This window comes from Oncorhynchus clarkii, chromosome 1 (genome assembly GCF_045791955.1).
Source record: "Oncorhynchus clarkii lewisi isolate Uvic-CL-2024 chromosome 1, UVic_Ocla_1.0, whole genome shotgun sequence".
Taxonomy (NCBI): domain Eukaryota; kingdom Metazoa; phylum Chordata; class Actinopteri; order Salmoniformes; family Salmonidae; genus Oncorhynchus; species Oncorhynchus clarkii.
Genome location: NC_092147.1, coordinates 18,346,530 through 18,365,645, shown reverse-complemented (window position 1 = coordinate 18,365,645; position 19,116 = coordinate 18,346,530). Strand labels below are relative to the sequence as shown.

Here is a 19,116-nt window from a genome sequence, read left to right as displayed (position 1 = left end):
TGTTAACGAGAGAATCACTGACATTATGTCAGCTGGTCCTTTTGTGGTAGGGTTGAAATGCAGTGGAAATGTTTTAGATAGATAGACGACCCCCTAAAGCACAACAAACATATAACAAACCTTTATCCACTCAGCCAGGTCATCAAACTCATCCAGGTCTACCAGGTGGAGAAAGGAGTTCTTCAGCCTGGCGATGGGCCCGTCAGCGTCCAGGATGCGACACACCTGGAACATGTCGCAGTAGCCCTGCTTGGCTGAACACGGTGCCCCGGCAACCAAGGCTACACGCTTTCCCTGGAAATGCCTGGTCAAGACAGAGGATGTGGTGCTGGCACAGGTTGCAGGCTTGTCTGAGGTGAAGAAATACAGTGAACATTTTGTTATAGATTAAATGATTGAGTTTACTGAGTGGAAAATCACATGCACACATTTGTAACTAAGCTCCTTATCCTTGTTAAATTTAACTTTTACACAGCACGTCAGATGTTCAAACAGAAGGATGTATTATGATGGGAACCTCAAAGCAAATGTTTTTTCCCCAATCATAAACACATTTTTTATTTTACTAGGCAAGTCAGTTAAGAACAAATTCTTATTTTCAATGACGTCCTAGGAGCAGTGGGTTAAACTGCCTGTTAACCCACAGCAGAACGACAGATTTGTTTGTACCTTGTCAGCTCGGGGATTTGAACTTGCAACCTTTCGGTAACTAGTCCAACTCTCTAACCACTAGGCTACCCTGCCGCCCCATTCTCTAGATCTAAGCACATCAGAGGAAACGAGGGTGAGGGAGGAGAAGAGGGATTGTGCTGTCGTGTCTTTGGCTATGCCGGATTAAGTGATATAACATGCTATTCTATAAAATAATCATGTAAATGTAATTAACTAGAGAGTCGGGGCACCACGAAATAATATTTATAGAGCTGTTATCTTCCGAATAAACTCTTAAAGACCTAGTAATATTTTACATCAATAGCAGTCAATATTAATCGTCACCTTAATTCAGTCTCATCTGAAAGTTGTAAACCAAGAATTATCTTCACGAACCCTGGCTAACAAGTTGAATCAGCAATACAAAATTGAGTTTCATTATTTATTTATTAAATACCAAATAATCACACAGAATTACATATACACAGAATGAATCATACCTTGATTACAAATTACGTCAGAAAGGAAAACGTCCCTAGCGGGCGGAACAGATATGACAGCTGGTTACACAAAAGGAAAGGGCTGGGTTTGAGTGAAAGAGCGGGAAGACTGAGGACCAAAGGAAGAAGCTGTGCTATCGTAAATACAGTATTTTATGCATTCTAAATTACCGCCCATTTGGAAAAGGAAAATGCAATAAATATTTACTCTGAGCTGCGCTTCGGTAGGTTGGTGGTAGAAGGAAGGCCGTGTTGCCAAACCGAGTCCTTTGTCCTTTGAAGAATGTCTCTGATGGTCAATTGAATACATTGTAGTAACGTGATAGACGGGATACTCTGTCTGTTCCTTCCTAACCCTCATTTGCAGCTGCTGTTGCTAACTCAACGGCTAGGAGGTATCACTTCTGTAGTGAATAAGAGTTCAAAGTGCATACCATTCGCAACCAAAGCTCACGCTGATGTTGGCTTCGTTCTGCAGTTATTATCTGAACCATTCTGACATCAGACCGTCGTTCTCACGTCCTCGGAACAGGAGGTTATATTTTTGTCAAGGCTTTATATAGTGGAGGGAGAAGGGTGTGTCTGAAAAGTTTTATAACCCATGACTCTTCACAGGGGCGGGCCACTGATTGAGCAGAGCCCTAACCTTATGAAAACCCAAATCTCTCATTTGGAAGCTAAAATTACATTTCATCTCTTCACCAATAATTGTATATTCAAACATTTAAATTGAACAACAATTCCATGTGAATCCGATAACTCTGATGTGTAGACTTTCCACTGTAGAGTTTATGTCATCCTATCATTGATGAGAATTGTCCCAGATGACAACCGAACTGACATCATATTCATTAAGTACCACCGCATATGTTCAATTGGTCAGATTACCAGAATATAGTTAATTTCCCCCCACCTTCTGATGTTCCCAGAATCTGTATGTTAACCAAGGGGTTTTCAAATTTCACATCAGTAGGGTAGAGAGAGGAAAAAGGGGGGAAGAGGTATTTTTGACTGTCATAAATCTACCCCCAGGCCAACGTCATGACAGTGCTTACCCGGCTGTTGACAGCACATGTGGCACTTTTCGTTTTTGGACTCTCCCAGACAGTCACACTGCTCCAGGCCGTACCTCACACACAGTGATTTAGCACAGTTCTGAGAAATAGAGGGAGAAATGGAGAGAAAAAGATAGGGGAGAGTGAAGGAGGGAGAGAGAGAGAGATAGAGAGATGGAGAAAGGGAAAAGGATATGGGGAAGAGGTGGGGAAGGATAGAGAGAGAGAGAGGGAAAGAGGGATGGTGAAATAGAGGAGAGAGGGGAGAAGACATAAAGAGAATGGATGAGCTCTAGCCTGGATGAGCTCTAGTACATTATGGCCACCAGTGAAGTCTCATAGACAAAAATGCAGGACAGGCCTGCTCATTTCCACAAATCCTAAACATCTGTATTCAGTTAACTTGTTCCTTGCTCCAGGCAGCCTCAGAAATGTGTTCTGGTCCAAATCTTATATTTCAGGATTTATGCCCCCATAGAGAGCCATACGTATGTAATTTACATTGAAAAAGTTGATCAATCTTCACATTCAGAACAACTTTCCAAACTCAGAACCCAATTTATCATCTGAATGGGTGAAAACATTGAGAAAATGTACTCAAGTTGGCAACTAAGGACAACAGATCCTGTGAAAGTGGATACTGTTGACTTTGGAATGTCGTCGCAATGAGACAATGGGTGCAATGGGTGAAAATGTTGAGTCATCGTCTAGCCCTCCTACGGTGCTCACCCCGTTGAGACACACCCGGGTGCCCAGACTGCATATGGTCATGTTGGCCTTGGCCACAGGCTCTGGGCAGATGGGGGAGAGACCAGAGCAAATACTCTCCAGCTGACAGTCTGACTCCTCCTCACAGCTGACCCCTGACGGTTTCAAGACACACGCTGGCCCACAGCACAGACCCTGACTGGGACTGAGGGGACAGACAGAAAGACAAACAGACAGATAGACAGACAGGCAGATGGGCGGACAGACAGATATACAAAGAGAGACAATTACTGGGTGTATTGTGATTTACTGTTTTGTTTTTGAATGGTAAGATAGAGGTAATTATCCTCACAGCCACAACCACAACTCTGCTTTGACCCCCAACCCCTTGGGTTGTGCCGTGGCGGAGCTCTTTGTGGGCTATGCTCGGCCTTGTCTCAGGATGGTAAGTTGGTGGTTGAAGATATCCCTCTAGTGGTGTGGGGTCTGTGCTTTGGCAAAGTGGGTGGGGTTATATTCTTCCTGTTTGGCCCTGTCCGGGGGTATCATCGGATGGGGCCACAGTGTCTCCTGACCCCTCCTGTCTCAGCCTCCAGTATTTATGCTGCAGTAGTTTATGTGTCGGGGGCTAGGGTCAGTTTGTTATATCTGGAGTACTTCTCCTGTCTTATCCGGTGTCCTGTGTGAATTTAAGTATGCTCTCTAATTCTCTCTTTCTCTCTTTCTTTCTTTCTCTCTCTCGGAGGACCTGAGCACTAGGACCATGCCTCAGGACTACCTGGCATGATGACTCCTTGCTGTCCCCAGTCCACCTGGCCGTGCTGCTGCTCCAGTTTCAACTGTTCTGCCTGCGGCTATGGAATCCTGACCGGACGTGCTACCTGTCCCAGACCTATTATTTGACCATGCTGGTCATTTATGAACATTTGAACATCTTGGCCATGTTCTGTTATAATCTCCACCCGGCACAGCCAGAAGAGGACTGGCCACTCCTCATAGCCTGGTTCCTCTCTAGGTTTCTTCCTAGGTTTTGGCCTTTCTAGGGAGTTTTTCCTAGCCAACGTGGTTCAACACCTGCATTGCTTGCTGTTTGGGGTTTTAGGCTGGGTTTCTGTACAGCACTTTGAGATATCAGCTGATGTACGAAGGGCTATATAAATACATTTGATTTGATTTGATTTGACAAAAATGTTCCATGGGTGATGTTATGTAACTTTATATAGAAATTACCCATAGAAACAGATCTAGAATCAGCAAATTGCAAAGGGACAATTTTAATCCTACTACTGATTTTAATTGCGAAACTTTGGAACCGAAGTTACCTGCACTTCTTGCCAGGTTTCAGGCGACACTGGATGCCCACAGATTCCTTGGCGCTGTGGCAGCAGAGGTCTGTCTCGTTGTGGCCCACGTCACACTCCTCCCCCTCCTCCACGATCTGATTCCCACAGATGGGCTGATCACTGACTGACAGGACAGAACACATATAGCCACACACATTAGCTCATCTCAACACTGCTGACTCATGTAGATGTCCTATGGTATCTTCATAAATGATTGGAATAAATCAGATCCAGAGAGAGAGAGAGAGATAGATACCCAGAGAGAGAGACACAGAGAGATACAGTGCCTTCAGAAAGCATTCATACCATTTGACTTATTCCATATTTTGTTGTTACAGCCTGAAAAATCGAAATTGATTAAAACATATTTTTTTATCCCACCAATCTACACACGATACCCCATAATGACAATGTAAAACACATTTTTATACATTTTTGCAAATTTATTGAAAATGAAATAAAGGTGTGAATACTTATGTAATTAGATATTTCTTTGAGTCAATACTTTGTAGTAGCACCTTTGGCAGCGATTACAGCTGTGAGTCTTTCTGTGTCTCTAGGAGCTTTCCACACCTGGATTGTGCAACATTCACCCATAATTATTTTCAAAATTCTTCAAGCTCTGTCAAATTGGTTGTTGATCATTGCTAGACAACCATTTTCAGGTCTTGCCATAGATTTTCAAGTAGATTTAAGTCAAAACTGTAACTCGGTCATTCTTTGTCTTCTTGGTAAGCAACTTCAGTGTAGATTTGGCCTTGTGTTTAAGGTTATTGTCCTGCTGAAAGGGGAATTCATCTTCCATTGTCTGGTGAAAAGCAGATACTTGTTGCCTTGTTGCAAACAGGATGCATGTTTTGGAATACTTTTATTCTGTACAGGCTTCCTTCTTTTCACTCTATTAGTTAGGTTAGTATTGTGGAGTAACTACAATGTTGTTGATCCATCCTCAGTTTTGTCCTATCACAGCCATTAAACTCTGTAACTGTTTTAAAGTTACCATTGGCCTCATGGTGAAATCCCTGAGCCGTTTCCTTCCTCTCCGGCAACTGAGTTAGGAACAACGCCTGTATCTTTGCAGTGACTGGATGTATTGATACACCATCCAACGTGTAATTATAATAACCATGCTCAAAGGGATAATAAATGTCTGCTTTTTATGTTTACCCATCTACCAATAGGGGCCCTTCTTTGTTAGGCATTGGAAAACCTCCCTGGTCTTTGTGGTTGAATCTGTGTTGAAAAATCCATTGCTCGACTGAGGGACCTTAAAGATCATTTGTATGTGTGAGGTAAAGAGATGAGGTAGTTATTCAAAAATCACGTTTAACACTATTATTGCGGACGTAGTGAGTACATGCAATTTACTATGTGATTATGTGATTTTTACTCCTGAACTTATTTAGGCATGCCATAACAAAGTGGTTGAATACTTTTGACTTAAGCTTTTCATTTTTAATTAATTTGTAAACATTTTGAAAAACATAATTCCACTTCCACATTCCACTTCCACATTATCAGGTATTGTGTGTAGGGAAGTGACAAAATTAAATTCAGGCTTTCACACAACAAAATGTGGAAAAAGTAAATGGGTAAGAATACTTTCTGAAGGCACTGTAGAGAAACAGAACACTACATGCTATTGATGTCCTCTTTTCCACAGAGGAGGTCTGGTTTGTTTAGACCTACATGTAGAGCCTCACCCACAAAGCAGTCATCCTTCTTGACTTTCAGGACTCGGCTGATATGCTTGATGCTGCAGGGAGAGAACTTATCGTTGTTCTCCCGGACCTCATTGGTAGCGTGAGGGAACATCAAGAACCTGCCTTTCCCTCCAGAAGAACCCAGGTTCCCACAATCCAAACCTTCATCATGCTGAGAAGCAAATACAACACAGAACATAAAGGTTCTACTTCACAGTAGAATGAGCTCAAGAAGTTTTGTCTCCTTCTAGTACAAGATTATGGACATTGGGGCCTTCATATTCAAACATATTTATGTCAAATTCAATAATTTTCACTAGATGAAAAGGAAGTTATTACGGAACATTATTTTTCATTAAAAGTAAAACTATTGGAGGGATTTGTATGGGGTGATTCTGAGAAAACAACTACTGAACTCATTGTTGTCACGTTCTGACCTTAGTTCTTTTATTATGTCTTTGTTTTAATACTCCTCGTCAGAGGAAGACGAATATCGTTACAATTGTAAAATAGTAAGAACAAATTATTATTTACAATGAGGGTTTGGCCTACCCTGGCCAAACCCTAACCCGGATGACGCTGGGCCAATTGTGCACCACACTATGGGACTCCCAACCACGGCCGGTTGTGATACAGCCTGAAATCGAACCAGGGTCTGTAGTGATGCCTCTAGCACTGAGATGCAGTGCCTTTGACAGCTGCGCCACTCGGGAGCCCCCAAGATGTATCCTTTATTTAACCTAGCAAGTCAGTTAAGAACAAATTATTATTTACAATGACGGCCTAGGAACAGTGGGTTAACTGCCTTGTTTAGGGGCAGAAAGACAGATTTTTACCTTGTCAGCTCGGGGATTCGATCACAGTCTTAAGACTAAAAATGACTCTCTTTAATGCTGGATACAAATGCTTGTTAACTTAAATGAAGGTCATTTTAAGAGAGAGACAAAAGTGCTGTGTCACTGTTGGCCATGGTTCTGGAAGAGGAATACAATATATTCTCATAACAAACGACACACCCAGGACAGCACATATAGATACAGCCCTGAGGCCTTCTCTGAACCTCTCCAAGACCAACTTTCTCTGATTATCTACCTGAACAAATGACGAGGTCCGATCGTTCATGTGTTTAAATCTGCTGTTGAGATGTTAATATGGACTGGGATTGTAATCACTTAGAACAGTTTAAGGGGCAAATAAACTATATGTAGACAAATGACTGAGGGCCCTTTGTTAGGTTCTTCTCTCACTCTTCCCTCTCTCTTCCCTCTATCTCTCGGAGGGCCATGCTGTCACATTAAGGATAGCAAGAGGGTTTCCAGACACTATGGGAGAGAATATCATTACCAAAGTAGGCCAAAGGCCTGGCCCCCTCTCTCCCCTCAGACCCCTTACCTCCCCCTTCCCCCTCATCATACATCTCAGGTGAAGCAGGCCCTCTGATCTCTCTGTGCCCTATCCCATCCTCCATCTGGAAGCAATGAGGCATGCCTGTCAGTGGACCCGGGGTACTGCACCGTTCAGCCAAGAACCTGCTGGATTTATAAAAGGGCCACAGACCGACATGCTGTAGCAGAACTAATCTGTGCAGGAACGCCTGGGAAGAATCCATTGCTGCCTATGGAAGTGTGAATAACATCTCTGTGGGACCAGGGTATAGGGAGGGGGATGGAATGTTGGCATTTGAGGCAGTGGGAGAAAGGTCGTAGATGGTGTTGCTGGTGGTTATGGAGGGAAAGTGGGTGTGTGGGGGGGGTTTATGTAAGGGGTACCAATAATGGGTGGCAGGTAGCCTATCAGTTAAGATAAGAGCATTGAGCCAGTAACCAAAATCACCGAGCCGATTAGGTGAAACATGTGCCCTTGAGAAATGCACTTAACTCTACTTGCTCCTGTAAGTCGCTCTGGATAAGGACATCTGCAAAATTACTAAAATGTAAAAATGTAATGTTCTGCAAACAACACTTTTGGTGAGGGAGAAAATGTAAAAATATAATGTGTAAGCTAGTGAGTGAGCATGTGCCAAGACTTCGGAAAGTATTCAGACCCCTTGACATTTTGTTACGATACAGCCTTATTCTAATATATATTCAATCGATTGTTTTCCTCATCACTCTACACACAATACTCCACAATGACAAAGCTAAACCAGATTTTTTAAACATTTTTACAAATGTTTGAAAAATAAAATAATTTACACATTTACATACGTTTTCAGGCACTTTACTCAGTATTTTGTTGAAGCACCTTTGGCAGCGATTACAGCCTTGATTAATGTGTGCTTAGGGTTGGTGTCCTGTTGGAAGGTGAACCTTCGCCCCAGTCTGAGGTCCTGAGCACTCTGGAGCAGGTTTTCATCAAGGATCTCTCTGTACATTGCTCCTTTCATTTTTCCCTCCATCCTGACTAGTCTCCCAGTCCCTGCCGCTGAAAAAGCTCCCCACAGCATGATGCTGTCACCACCATCCTCTCCGTAGGGATGGTGCCAGGTTTCCTCCAGACGTGACGTTTGACATTCAGGCTAAAGAGTTCAATCTTGGTTTCATCCAACCAGAGAATCTTGTTTCTCATGGTCGGCAAGTCCTTTAGGTGCCTTTTGGCAAACTCCAAGCGGGCTTTCATGTGCTTTTTGCTGAGGAGTGGCTTCCGTCTGGGCACTAAATAAAGGCCTGATTGGTGGAGTGCTGCAGAGATGGTTGTCCTTCTGGAAGGTTCTCCCATCTCCACAGAGGAACTCTGGAGCTCTGTCAGTGACCATCTGGTTTTTGGTCACCTCCCTGACCAAGGTCCTTCTCCCCCAATAGCTCAGATTGGCTGTGAAGAGTCTTGTTGGTTCCAAACTTCTTCCATTTTAGAAGGATGGAGCCACTGTGTTCCCCAGATCTGTGCCTTGACACAATCCTGTCTCGGAGCTCTACGACATTTCCTTCGACCTCATAGCTTGGTTTTTGTTCTGACATGCAAAAATGTGTAAAAACCTGCTTTCGCTTCGTCATTATGGGGTATTGTGTGTAGATTAATTGTTATTAAATCTATTTTAGAATTAGGCTATAACGTAACACAAATACTTTCCAAATGCACTAATCATTAGTAATGCTGAGCGATTAGTGCTTTTAGAGATTGGTTCGAATAATAAAAATCAATCACGGATTTCGGTTTAGATTCTTGTTTTTTTTATACATTGAATGCACTAGGCATACTGTGGGTTGAATGCTGTAACAATACAGAATAAAACAATGAATAAAAGTCCCATGATGGTAGTGACTGAACATTACTGCTTATCACTTGTTAACCATAATTTATTCCCATGACTTTACTTTCATTTTTTTATTAAGTTGTTGTATATATTCTGTCTGTGGCTTATTCTGTCTGACAAAATCACAATTTTAGTAGCAAATAAGGCATAGTTTTTTGACTGCTGAATACCAACTATCAATCACTTAGGTCATTTATTTTTAGGTAGAGATACAGTACCTTGGGAAGCAACTGCTCAATGTCCATCTATCCCTCTACATCTCTCATCCTTCTGTATCTTTTATGTAGCAGGCTAAAAGAAACACTCAGACTGGACAAGTAGGTTTGCAATGGATTATGGTCATTGTAATTAATTACCACGGTTTCTGCTCTAAACTATGTAGAATATTGGCCTGTTGGAAATTACTGTCACGCCCTGACCATAGAGAGCCCTTGGTTCTCTATGGTGTAGTAGGTCAGGGCGTGACTAGGGGGTGTTCTAGTATGTATATTTCTATGTTGGTGCTAATATGGTTCCCAATTAGAGGCAGCTGTTTATCGTTGCCTCTGATTAGGGATCATATTTAGGTAGCCATTTCCCCCCACCTGTGTTGGGTGGGATATTGTTTATGTGTGCACACGTCATGATTTCACGGTTCGTTGTTTCTTTATTGTTTTACGGAGATTAAAAATATGTTGAACTATACTCACGCTGCGCCTTGGTCCGCTCACTACGACGTTCGTGACAATTACAACTCCCTTTTACATTTCACAGTATGGGCTTGAGCTAATTTATCTCTACAGAAACTGCACAATGTGCGCATAGAGCTCACATTAAAATAAAACTAACGAAATTAAATAAAAAATAATTAAAATAAATAATAATAAGGTCAATTATATAGGTAAATTAGTTGTTTAAAAACAAAACAAATGCCCATATTTTGGTTAATCGCTCAACACTATACATTAGTCAATAAAGACCAACTTTTATAACATCGGCAGCAGTGAAGTGGATAATTTCCTGATTTCTTCAGGAATAATGTAAACAGCCACGTAGCGTTAAGTGTGCTCAATACGTGGGAAATGCGGAACTGACAGATCATTGAGATTGGTCATACTACATATACACACTCACAACAAATCCTGTTTTACCAAAGGCCTTCCTTACAACAACAAAAAATACACAAAAAAACACGTGGTTTTTGGACAAGTGTGAAATTTCACGTTAACTTTTGACGTGTTTTTCCTTCACGTTTATTTTCACAAATGTCTGCTCTCCCATCCAGGGACTGACCAGGACCTACCCTGCTAAGCTTCAGAAGAAAACCAGCAGTAGGATATAGGGTGCTATGTTGCTGGAATGAATACACTAAAACTTGCAAATGAAAAAAAAGGCCAGGGTAACATAACCAAAGATAGGGAAAATTGCAGGAAAGAAGGAGGCGTTTTATTTAATTATGCTATCATAAACATTTTTAAAAAGCACTGAAAACTATTTTTGGGTATCCATTTACAATTAATTTGTGCTTGCATTGTAAAATTACAGCTAGTTATGATACAACCTGGATTCGAACCAGGGCGTCTTTAGTGACGCCTCTAGCACTGAGATGAGGGATGAGGCTGGAGAAATGCAACCAATCTCAAATCAATAGACTACACTATGGATGCAAGACGATGCCATCAATTATATAACAATTAGAGTTTTAACCATGGTTTAAGGCTATACAATGTTTGTATACATTTACTTTGTTTACAAACATTGGCGTGAATGTGGAGTTTTCTTTCATGTGAAACTGCAGATTTGAATTTCACATGTAAAAATCTAATCTGCAGTTTCATACATGAAAAACTTTCACTCGTGACAAAGCAATTCCACATGTGAAAGTGAGATTTTCACATGTGGAGGTTTCTTACATGTGAACCTGCAAATTATATTTTCACATGTGATTGATTTTCATATGTGAACCTACAATTCCAAATGTGAAATTGAGATTTTTTTTACCATGTGAAACGGCATATCTGATTCTCAGATATGAAAGTCTTAACATGTAAAACTGCAAAAACATGAAACCATATTATTCTCCTCACATGTGAAAACTTAAGCTCAACATGTGAAAACAGCTATTTCACATACTGTCTGAACTCCAAAACATAAGAATACCTTTGAGCACAGGGGTTCAAATCCTGCAACGAATTAATGCAGAGAGCTGCAACACGACCGGTACAACAAAAAAGGCAATGTGATGAAATGACATGTATCAGTAAAATAACACCAAATATCAGTAAAATAACAAGTAAAGGAAAGTGCTAGGACTCCAATGGGGGTAAAACATTAAGGATAGCCAAGGGTGATACTGTCCAGAACTCACAGGGGCGCCAAGGCTGTGGCCCAGTTCATGGGCCAGGGTGAGCTGAACGTGTTGGGGGGGCAGGTACTGGCCGTAGTTCTGCAGCGTGATCAGGCCCGTGTTCAGACTGGCGTTGCTACCATCCCGCATGAGAGTGTGTCGCGAACAAATCCCTCCCCAGTTCCCTGAAATATAAGGGAAAAGTAAGGAGAGTAAAGATAAGGTATGAATAGGGTCTAGACTTGATACTATCATTTAGGTGAAAGGGCAATTTCCTTGGCAGAATGTGTACAGTAGACAACATGTTCAGCGCAGTAGAAATAAAGCGTGAGAAACCTCAGCTGCACTGGGTTGCTTAAAGTCATGAACGTGTTAGTTGTTACTAATGTGCCATTTCTACTGTAATAGCTGTGTTATGGCTGTCCACCCTTCACTATATTGCTTACAGTATAGGTTGCATACCTTTCTCTTTAACACTACAGGCCCGTATTTATGTTTTATTGAGGTTGTCCCCAGCCCCCTAAATATCAATGAAAGTATGGACAGTATGGACGTTTATCATATATGCACAGTCACTTTAACTATACATTCATGTACATATGTGCATACTACCTCAATTGGCCTGACCAACCAGTGCTCTCGCACATTGGCTAACCGGGCTATCTGCATTGAGTCCCGCCACCCACCACCCGCCACCCGCCACCCGCCAACCCCTCTTTACGCTACTGCTACTCTCTGTTCATCATATATGCATAGTCACTTTAACCATATCTACATGTACGTACCACCTCAATCAGCCTGACTAACCAGTGTCTGTATGCAGCCTCGCTACTTTTATAGCCTCGCTACTTTTATAGCCTCGCTACTGTTTCTCACTGTCTTTTTATTGTTGTTTTTATTTCTTTACTGACCTATTGTTCACTTAATACATTTTTGCACTATTGGTTAGAGCCTGTAAGTAAGTATTTCACTGTACGGTCTGCCTACACCTGTTGTATTCAGCGCACGTGACAAATAAACATTCATTTGATTTGATTTGACAGGCCAGAAGGCAGGCTAAGTTCTCACTGGGGCAGATAAAAGCCTCACGGCCAGATGGGTCTGTGTATCGGTGACTTGCCTTAACTTGTTGGCTCATATAATGCTCCTGCACTGCATGCAATCCCACCGGCCACCAATTACAAACAGCTGGCCTTTTCCTCACAGAATGCAGTATTGTGACATCATCTTTCAGCAAGCCCACCACTCATTTCAGAGAGGCACGTTTTGTTACAGTATGTGGATCGTAGAAAAGCTTTGGTCATGAAACTGACATGGGCTATAGGAGTTGGGAGTTTATCTTGGCTTTAAAAATATATATATTTTTTGTTTATTTTATTTTTTCAATGTAACCTTTATTTAACTAGGCTTGGCTTCACAGTATTTAACTAGGCTTGGCTTCACAGTATTTACCTAGGCTTGGCTTCACAGTATTTAACTAGGCTTGGCTTCACAATAGGCACTAGATATATTTGCAAAGGGGCACAGCCACTATTGCCACAAGCAAAGGATATTTGCTAGAGGTGGTTATATTGAGCGAAGGACAACACTTATGTCCAATTCTATTGTTCCCCAGGCAATATAACCACCTCTAGTAATACAACTCCCACTACTACTACTACTACTACTACTACTACTACTACTACTACTACTACTACTACTACACTACTACTACATTACCATTATAGTCATATACACTGAGTGTATAAAACATTAGGAACACCTGCTCTTTCCATGACATAGACTGACCAGGTGAATCCAGGTGAAAACTATGATCCCTTATTGATGTCACCTAAATCCACTTCAATAAGTGTGGGTGAAGGGGAGGAGACAGATTAAAGAAGGGTTTTTAATTCTTAGGGATAGCCCCCCTTTTCAATTTTCGCCTAAAATGACATACCCAAATCGAACTGCCTGTAGCTCAAGCCCTGAAGCAAGGATATGCATATTCTTGGTACCATTTGAAAGGAAACACTTTGAAGTTCGTGTAAATGTGAATTGAATGTAGGAGAATATAACACAATAGATCTGGTAGAAGAAAATACAAAGAAAAAAACAACCAGTTTTTTTCTACCACCATCTTTGAAATGCAACAGAAAGGTCCCAGTTCCAGCCATCACTCTGAAATTGTATGAAATTGTTTGGTGCACAAAAGGATAGTAATTGCCCATAATTCTGCACCTTTGGATAGTTGTACTTCCAATTTTGATCATCATATAATTTGCGTGAAGAGAAGGCGGAGAAAAAGGGTCCGGAGGGCGGGCTGCCTTCTGAGAATTCGTAGGAGATCGAATAAACTCCTACTGCCTTCCATTCTGCTAGCAAACATGCAATTTTTGGAAAATAAAATTGATGACCTACGGGGAAGATTTAACTACCAACGGTACATTCAAGACTGCAATATCTTATGCTTCACCGAGTCGTGGCTGAACGACGACATTATCAACATACAGCTGGCTGGTTATACGCTGTATCGGCAGAATAGAACAGCGGTGTCTGGTAAGACAAGGGGCGGTCGACAATGTATATTTGTAAATAATAGCTGGTGCACGATATCGAAGGAAGTCATGATAAGCTGTAGACCCATCTATCTACCAAAAGAGTTTTCATCTGTATTTTTTGTAGCTGTCTACATACCACCACAGACTGATGCTGGCACTCAGACAACACTCAATGTATTCCGCCATAAGCAAACAGGAAAACACTCACATAAAGGCAACGCTCCTAGTGGCCGGGGACTTTAATGCAGGGAAACTTAAATCGGTCTTACCAAATTTTTATCAGCATGTTAAATGTGCAACCAGAGGGGAAAAAAACTCTGGACCATCTTTACTCCACACACAGAGACGCATGCAAAGCTCTCCCTCGCCCTCCATTTGGAACATCTGACCATAATTCTATCCTCCTGATTCCTGCTTACAAGCAAAAATTAAAGAAGGAAGCACCAGTGACTCGATCAATAAAAAAGTGGTCAGATGAAGCAGATGCTAAGCTACAGGACTGTTTTGCTAGCACAGACTGGAATATGTTCTGTGATTCCTCCAATGACATTGAGGAGTACACCACATCAGTCACTGACTTCATCAATAAGTGCATCGATGACGCCGTCCCCACAGTAACCGTACGAACATACCCCAACCAGAAGCCATGGATTACAAGCAACATCCACACTGAGCTGAAGGCTAGAGCTGCCGCTTTCAAGGAGCAGGACTCTAACCCGGAAGCTTATAAGAAATACCGCTATGCCCTCCGACGAACCACCAAACAGGCAAAGCGTCAATACAGGACTAAGATCGAATCGTACTACACCGGCTCTGATGCTCGTCGGGTGTTGCAGGGCTTGCAAACCATTACAGACTACAAAGGGATGTACAGCCGAGAGCTACCCAGTGACACAAGGCTACCAGACAAGCTAAACTACTTCTATGCTCTCTTCGAGGCAAGTAACACTGAAACATGCATGAGAGCACCAGCTGTTCCGGAAGACTGTGTGATCACGCTCTCCGCAGCCGATGTGAGTAAGACCTTTAAACAGGTCAACATTCACAAGGCCGCAGGGCCAGATAGATTACCAGGACGTGTACTGCGAGCATGCGCTGACCAACTGGCAAGTGTCTTCACTGACATTTTCAATCTCTGCCTGTCCGAGTCTGTAATACCAACATGTTTCAAGCAGACCACCATAGTCCCTGTGCCCAAGAACACTAAAGCAACCTGCCTAAATTATTATCAACCCATAGCACTCACGCCTGTAGCCATGAAGTGCGTTGAAAGGCTGGTTATGGCTCACATCAACACCATTATCCCAGAAACCCTAGACCCACTCCAGTTTGCACACCGCCTTAACAGTTCCACAGATAATGCAATCTCTATTGTACTCCACACTTCCCTTTCCCACCTGGACAAAAGGAACACCCATGTAAGAATGCTATTCATTGACTACAGCTCTGCGTTCAACACCATAGTGCCCTCAAAGCTCATCAATAAGAAAGGCTCTGGAGCAACGAACCGCCCTTGCTGTCTCTGCCTGGCCGGTTCCCCTCTTTCCACTGGGATTCTCTGCCTCTAACCCTATTACAGGGGCTGAGTCACTGGCTTACTAGGGCTCTTTCATACCGTCCCTAGGAGGGGTGCGTCACTTGAGTGGGTTGAGTCACTGATGTGATCTTCCTGTCTGGGTTGGCGCCCCCCCTTGGGTTGTGCCGTGGCGGAGATCTTTGTGGGCAATACTCGGCCTTGTCTCAGGATGGTAAGTTGGTGGTTGAAGATATCCCTCTAGTGGTGTGGGCGCTGTGCTTTGGCAAAGTGGGTGGGGTTATATCCTTCCTGTTTGGCCCTGTCCGGGGGTGTCTTCGGATGGGGCCACAGTGTCTCCTGACCCCTCCTGTCTCAGCCTCCAGTATTTATGCTGCAGTAGATTGTGTCGGGGGGCTAGGGTCAGTTTGTTATATCTGGAGTACTTCTCCTGTCCTATCCGGTGTCCTGTGTGAATTTAAGTATACTCTCTCTAATTCTCTCTTTCTTTCTCTCTCTCGGAGGACCTGAGCCCTAGGACCATGCCTCAGGACTACCTGACATGATGACTCCTTGCTGTCCCCAGTCCACCTGGCCGTGCTGCTGCTCCAGTTTCAACTGTTCTGCCTTATTATTATTGGACCATGCTGGTCATTTATGAACATTTGAACATCTTGGCCATGTTCTGTTATAATCTCCACCCGGCACAGCCAGAAGAGGACTGGTCACCCCACATAGCCCCACATAGCCTGGCTCCTCTCTAGGTTTCTTCCTAGGTTTTGGCCTTTCTAGGGAGTTTTTCCTAGCCACCGTGCTTCTACACCTGTATTGCTTGCTGTTTGTGGTTTTAGGCTGGGTTTCTGTAAAGCACTTTGAGATATCAGTTGATGTACAGCACATGTGACTAATACAATTTGATTTGATGTGATGATTTAGTGACTGCAAAGAAAATTACTTGCAGTCACTAAATCATGATGATCAAAATGTATCTACTGGGATTTTTAAAAGACAGACTCACTTTCTGTTTTGTCTGCTTGGAGATAAGTATGGTTGTGTTAATCTTTTTGCAAGCACATTTTTTACCGTATAATATAGTTTTGATTAATGTATTTATGTTTTGAGAAGGCAACTACAATTACAGTTTGCAAAAGGCCACAGAGTACTGTGTCTTGTGGACACAGTCCTTCTACAGTCATGTGAGTCTGATTTCAGTCTGGTGCAAGGCAGTGTGTGTGTGTGTGTGTGTGTGTGTGTGTGTGTGTGTGTGTGTGTGTGTGTGTGTGTGTGTGTGTGTGTGTGTGTGTGTGTGTGTGTGTGTGTGTGTGTGTGTGTGTGTGTGAGAGAGAGAGGAGGTCGCATAGGATGCATGAAAGTCTCTCTCTCACGCCCCTCTGATCAGCCAATCAAAGGCGGCCCAGCTAACAATGTGATGGAAACACCCAAGGTGCTCCACCCCCTGTGGGAACAGGTCCCCCCTTAGTCACATACAACAATAATAAAACAGAGAAGGCTTTGTCACATTGTCCTTAGAATGGCAGCACTGTGTGTTTCATTGATGACATTCCTGAGGTGTTCTGCAAAGATTATTTGTTTCCGTAAAACACTTTACCCACAAAACCTGGGGTATTTAAACAGGTTAAGTTAGGTCAAATAAGACACATATCAGATGTGGAAAGGTCAGATGAGATTTTGGCTTCTAGAGAAGACATTGGACATGCAACTTTAATTGGAGATGCGGCTGTGATTGAGGAGCAGTCAAAATTCAGGAATGTGTGGGTTTGTATGTGTGTGTAATGCGGTAGTGTTTAGGAGGGCAGCGGGGCTGTTTTTATGCTTGTGTCCGTGTGTGTGTCTCCATTGCTTTCCAGACCCTGCCTCTCACCTGTCTTGCCCTCCCATGCCAGCCCCAGCACTCCACTGTAGTCCCTGTTGGTCAGCAGGTAGGACAGACAGTAGTTTCCCCAGTTACTCTCAGAGAACAGACTGAGCAGCTTCTCTGGGCCGAGGAAGGGCCGATTCAGGGGGTTGGTCTCATCCTCCTCTCTCATGACCTATAGGAGACACATTGGCAGCACCTGAGGATGCTGCATTATTTCTATAATATCTCTTCCCAAAATCACCCATAAAGGAGCCTTTGAGTCCAAGAAGGAGAGAAAGAAAGGGAAAACATAACTAGTTTGTGAATTGCACATATCAAGTTGCTAGCTTAGCTTCATTCATTTAGGAGTAATCATACTGTAGTATCAGCACATCTAAAGTGGATAAGCCTTGAAACACAGAACCTTGCAGCCATTGTGAATGAGTGGAGTTCTTACACTGAGTGATTTCACTTTGAAGTTGATTAGCTTGAGACCGTCAAAGTCTGCCTTGTCATAAATATCATTCACCGCTCTCACGTAGGAGGCAACCTAGGACAGGAGGACACAGAGACAAAAGATGGAGAAGATTCTCATTAAACAGCTCACGGTGTTATATACACTGCTTCTCTATAGAGGACATTCTACTTTGCTGCTTATGGAGAGTCATTGCAGAACAGTGGATATGGCATTAATACAATTCATAATCTACTCCACAAAGCTATTTAATCCACTGTATTTTCAGCATGGGTGGGAGACTGGTGACATTGACATACCTTACACATGCAAACCAGTCACATGCTAACCAGTTCCTACAGAACATAGTATAGAATCCCTTTTCTTCTGCAAACAACAATGACACACAGGGTGAACTTTCCATAAATATTTATGCTTCGGAGTGAGGAAACAGCAGCCTTGTCTCTGTCCTGTGAGAATGGGATCACAAGTGACAAGAGCCGTAAGCGCCATGGAAAACATAAATTGTCACGAGTGGAAAGAATCTGGCTAGGTCATGTGCCATTAAAGCTGGCAGGGAGATCACATTCACTTACTGAGTGGGTTCAAAGTATTTGAGTATTTGTTATTTAAATACAATGTTCTGTGTAATTGATTATTCTAAAAAAACAGCCAAAACAAGTACTTTTATTTGAGTATTTAAATGGTTATTTGGTCAACTAAATTGTATTTGCAAGTATTTTCCAATACTTATTTCAAATACAATTTTCAAATACCTGGCTTAAATGCATGGGAGTGTATTTGAGTCAGTGTATTTTTGCATTTTCCAATACTTTCCAAGTGCATTCCCAAATACATTCCAATATTCAACTACTTGTTTTCATATAAAGGTTATCTGAATACTTGTTCTTAAATGTATTGAATAATGATTGAAGTGCCTGAAATAGTATTTGAACCCAGGTCTGCTGAGTGGACGTCCTATTTTCTCTGGACTGGAATGGTACTGTGTGACTTCATAGCAGAGGTGGTCAGACTTTCGCAAACCTAGTTTACTCCAAAGATAAACTACGCATAGGCCTAGTAGTTTTTCATACAGTATAGTGTACAGCATCCCAGCAAGTTAGGCAAGCAGCAGGTGGACAGGCAGGCTGGTTGGCAGGAGGTCACGATGAGCCTTTGACCCAATCGGTCCACCAGTTATGCCAGAGTTCA

General features: G+C 42.5%; 1 protein-coding gene across 3 annotated transcripts in view; it reads right to left on the bottom strand.

Moving 5' to 3' along the window:
* Positions 1–19,116, bottom strand: part of LOC139377194 (disintegrin and metalloproteinase domain-containing protein 10) — a 58,742-nt gene that overhangs the window by 6,032 nt on the left and 33,594 nt on the right. For all 3 annotated transcript variants that reach the window (XM_071120231.1, XM_071120303.1, XM_071120375.1), the window contains 8 exons: positions 17,908–18,000; positions 17,475–17,643; positions 11,561–11,724; positions 5,961–6,132; positions 4,237–4,381; positions 2,936–3,119; positions 2,207–2,306; positions 121–350 (listed from right to left, as the gene is read on the bottom strand). In XM_071120231.1, coding sequence (XP_070976332.1) covers positions 121–350; positions 2,207–2,306; positions 2,936–3,119; positions 4,237–4,381; positions 5,961–6,132; positions 11,561–11,724; positions 17,475–17,643; positions 17,908–18,000 — 1,257 coding nt within the window. The remainder of the gene's footprint in view (positions 1–120; positions 351–2,206; positions 2,307–2,935; positions 3,120–4,236; positions 4,382–5,960; positions 6,133–11,560; positions 11,725–17,474; positions 17,644–17,907; positions 18,001–19,116) is intronic.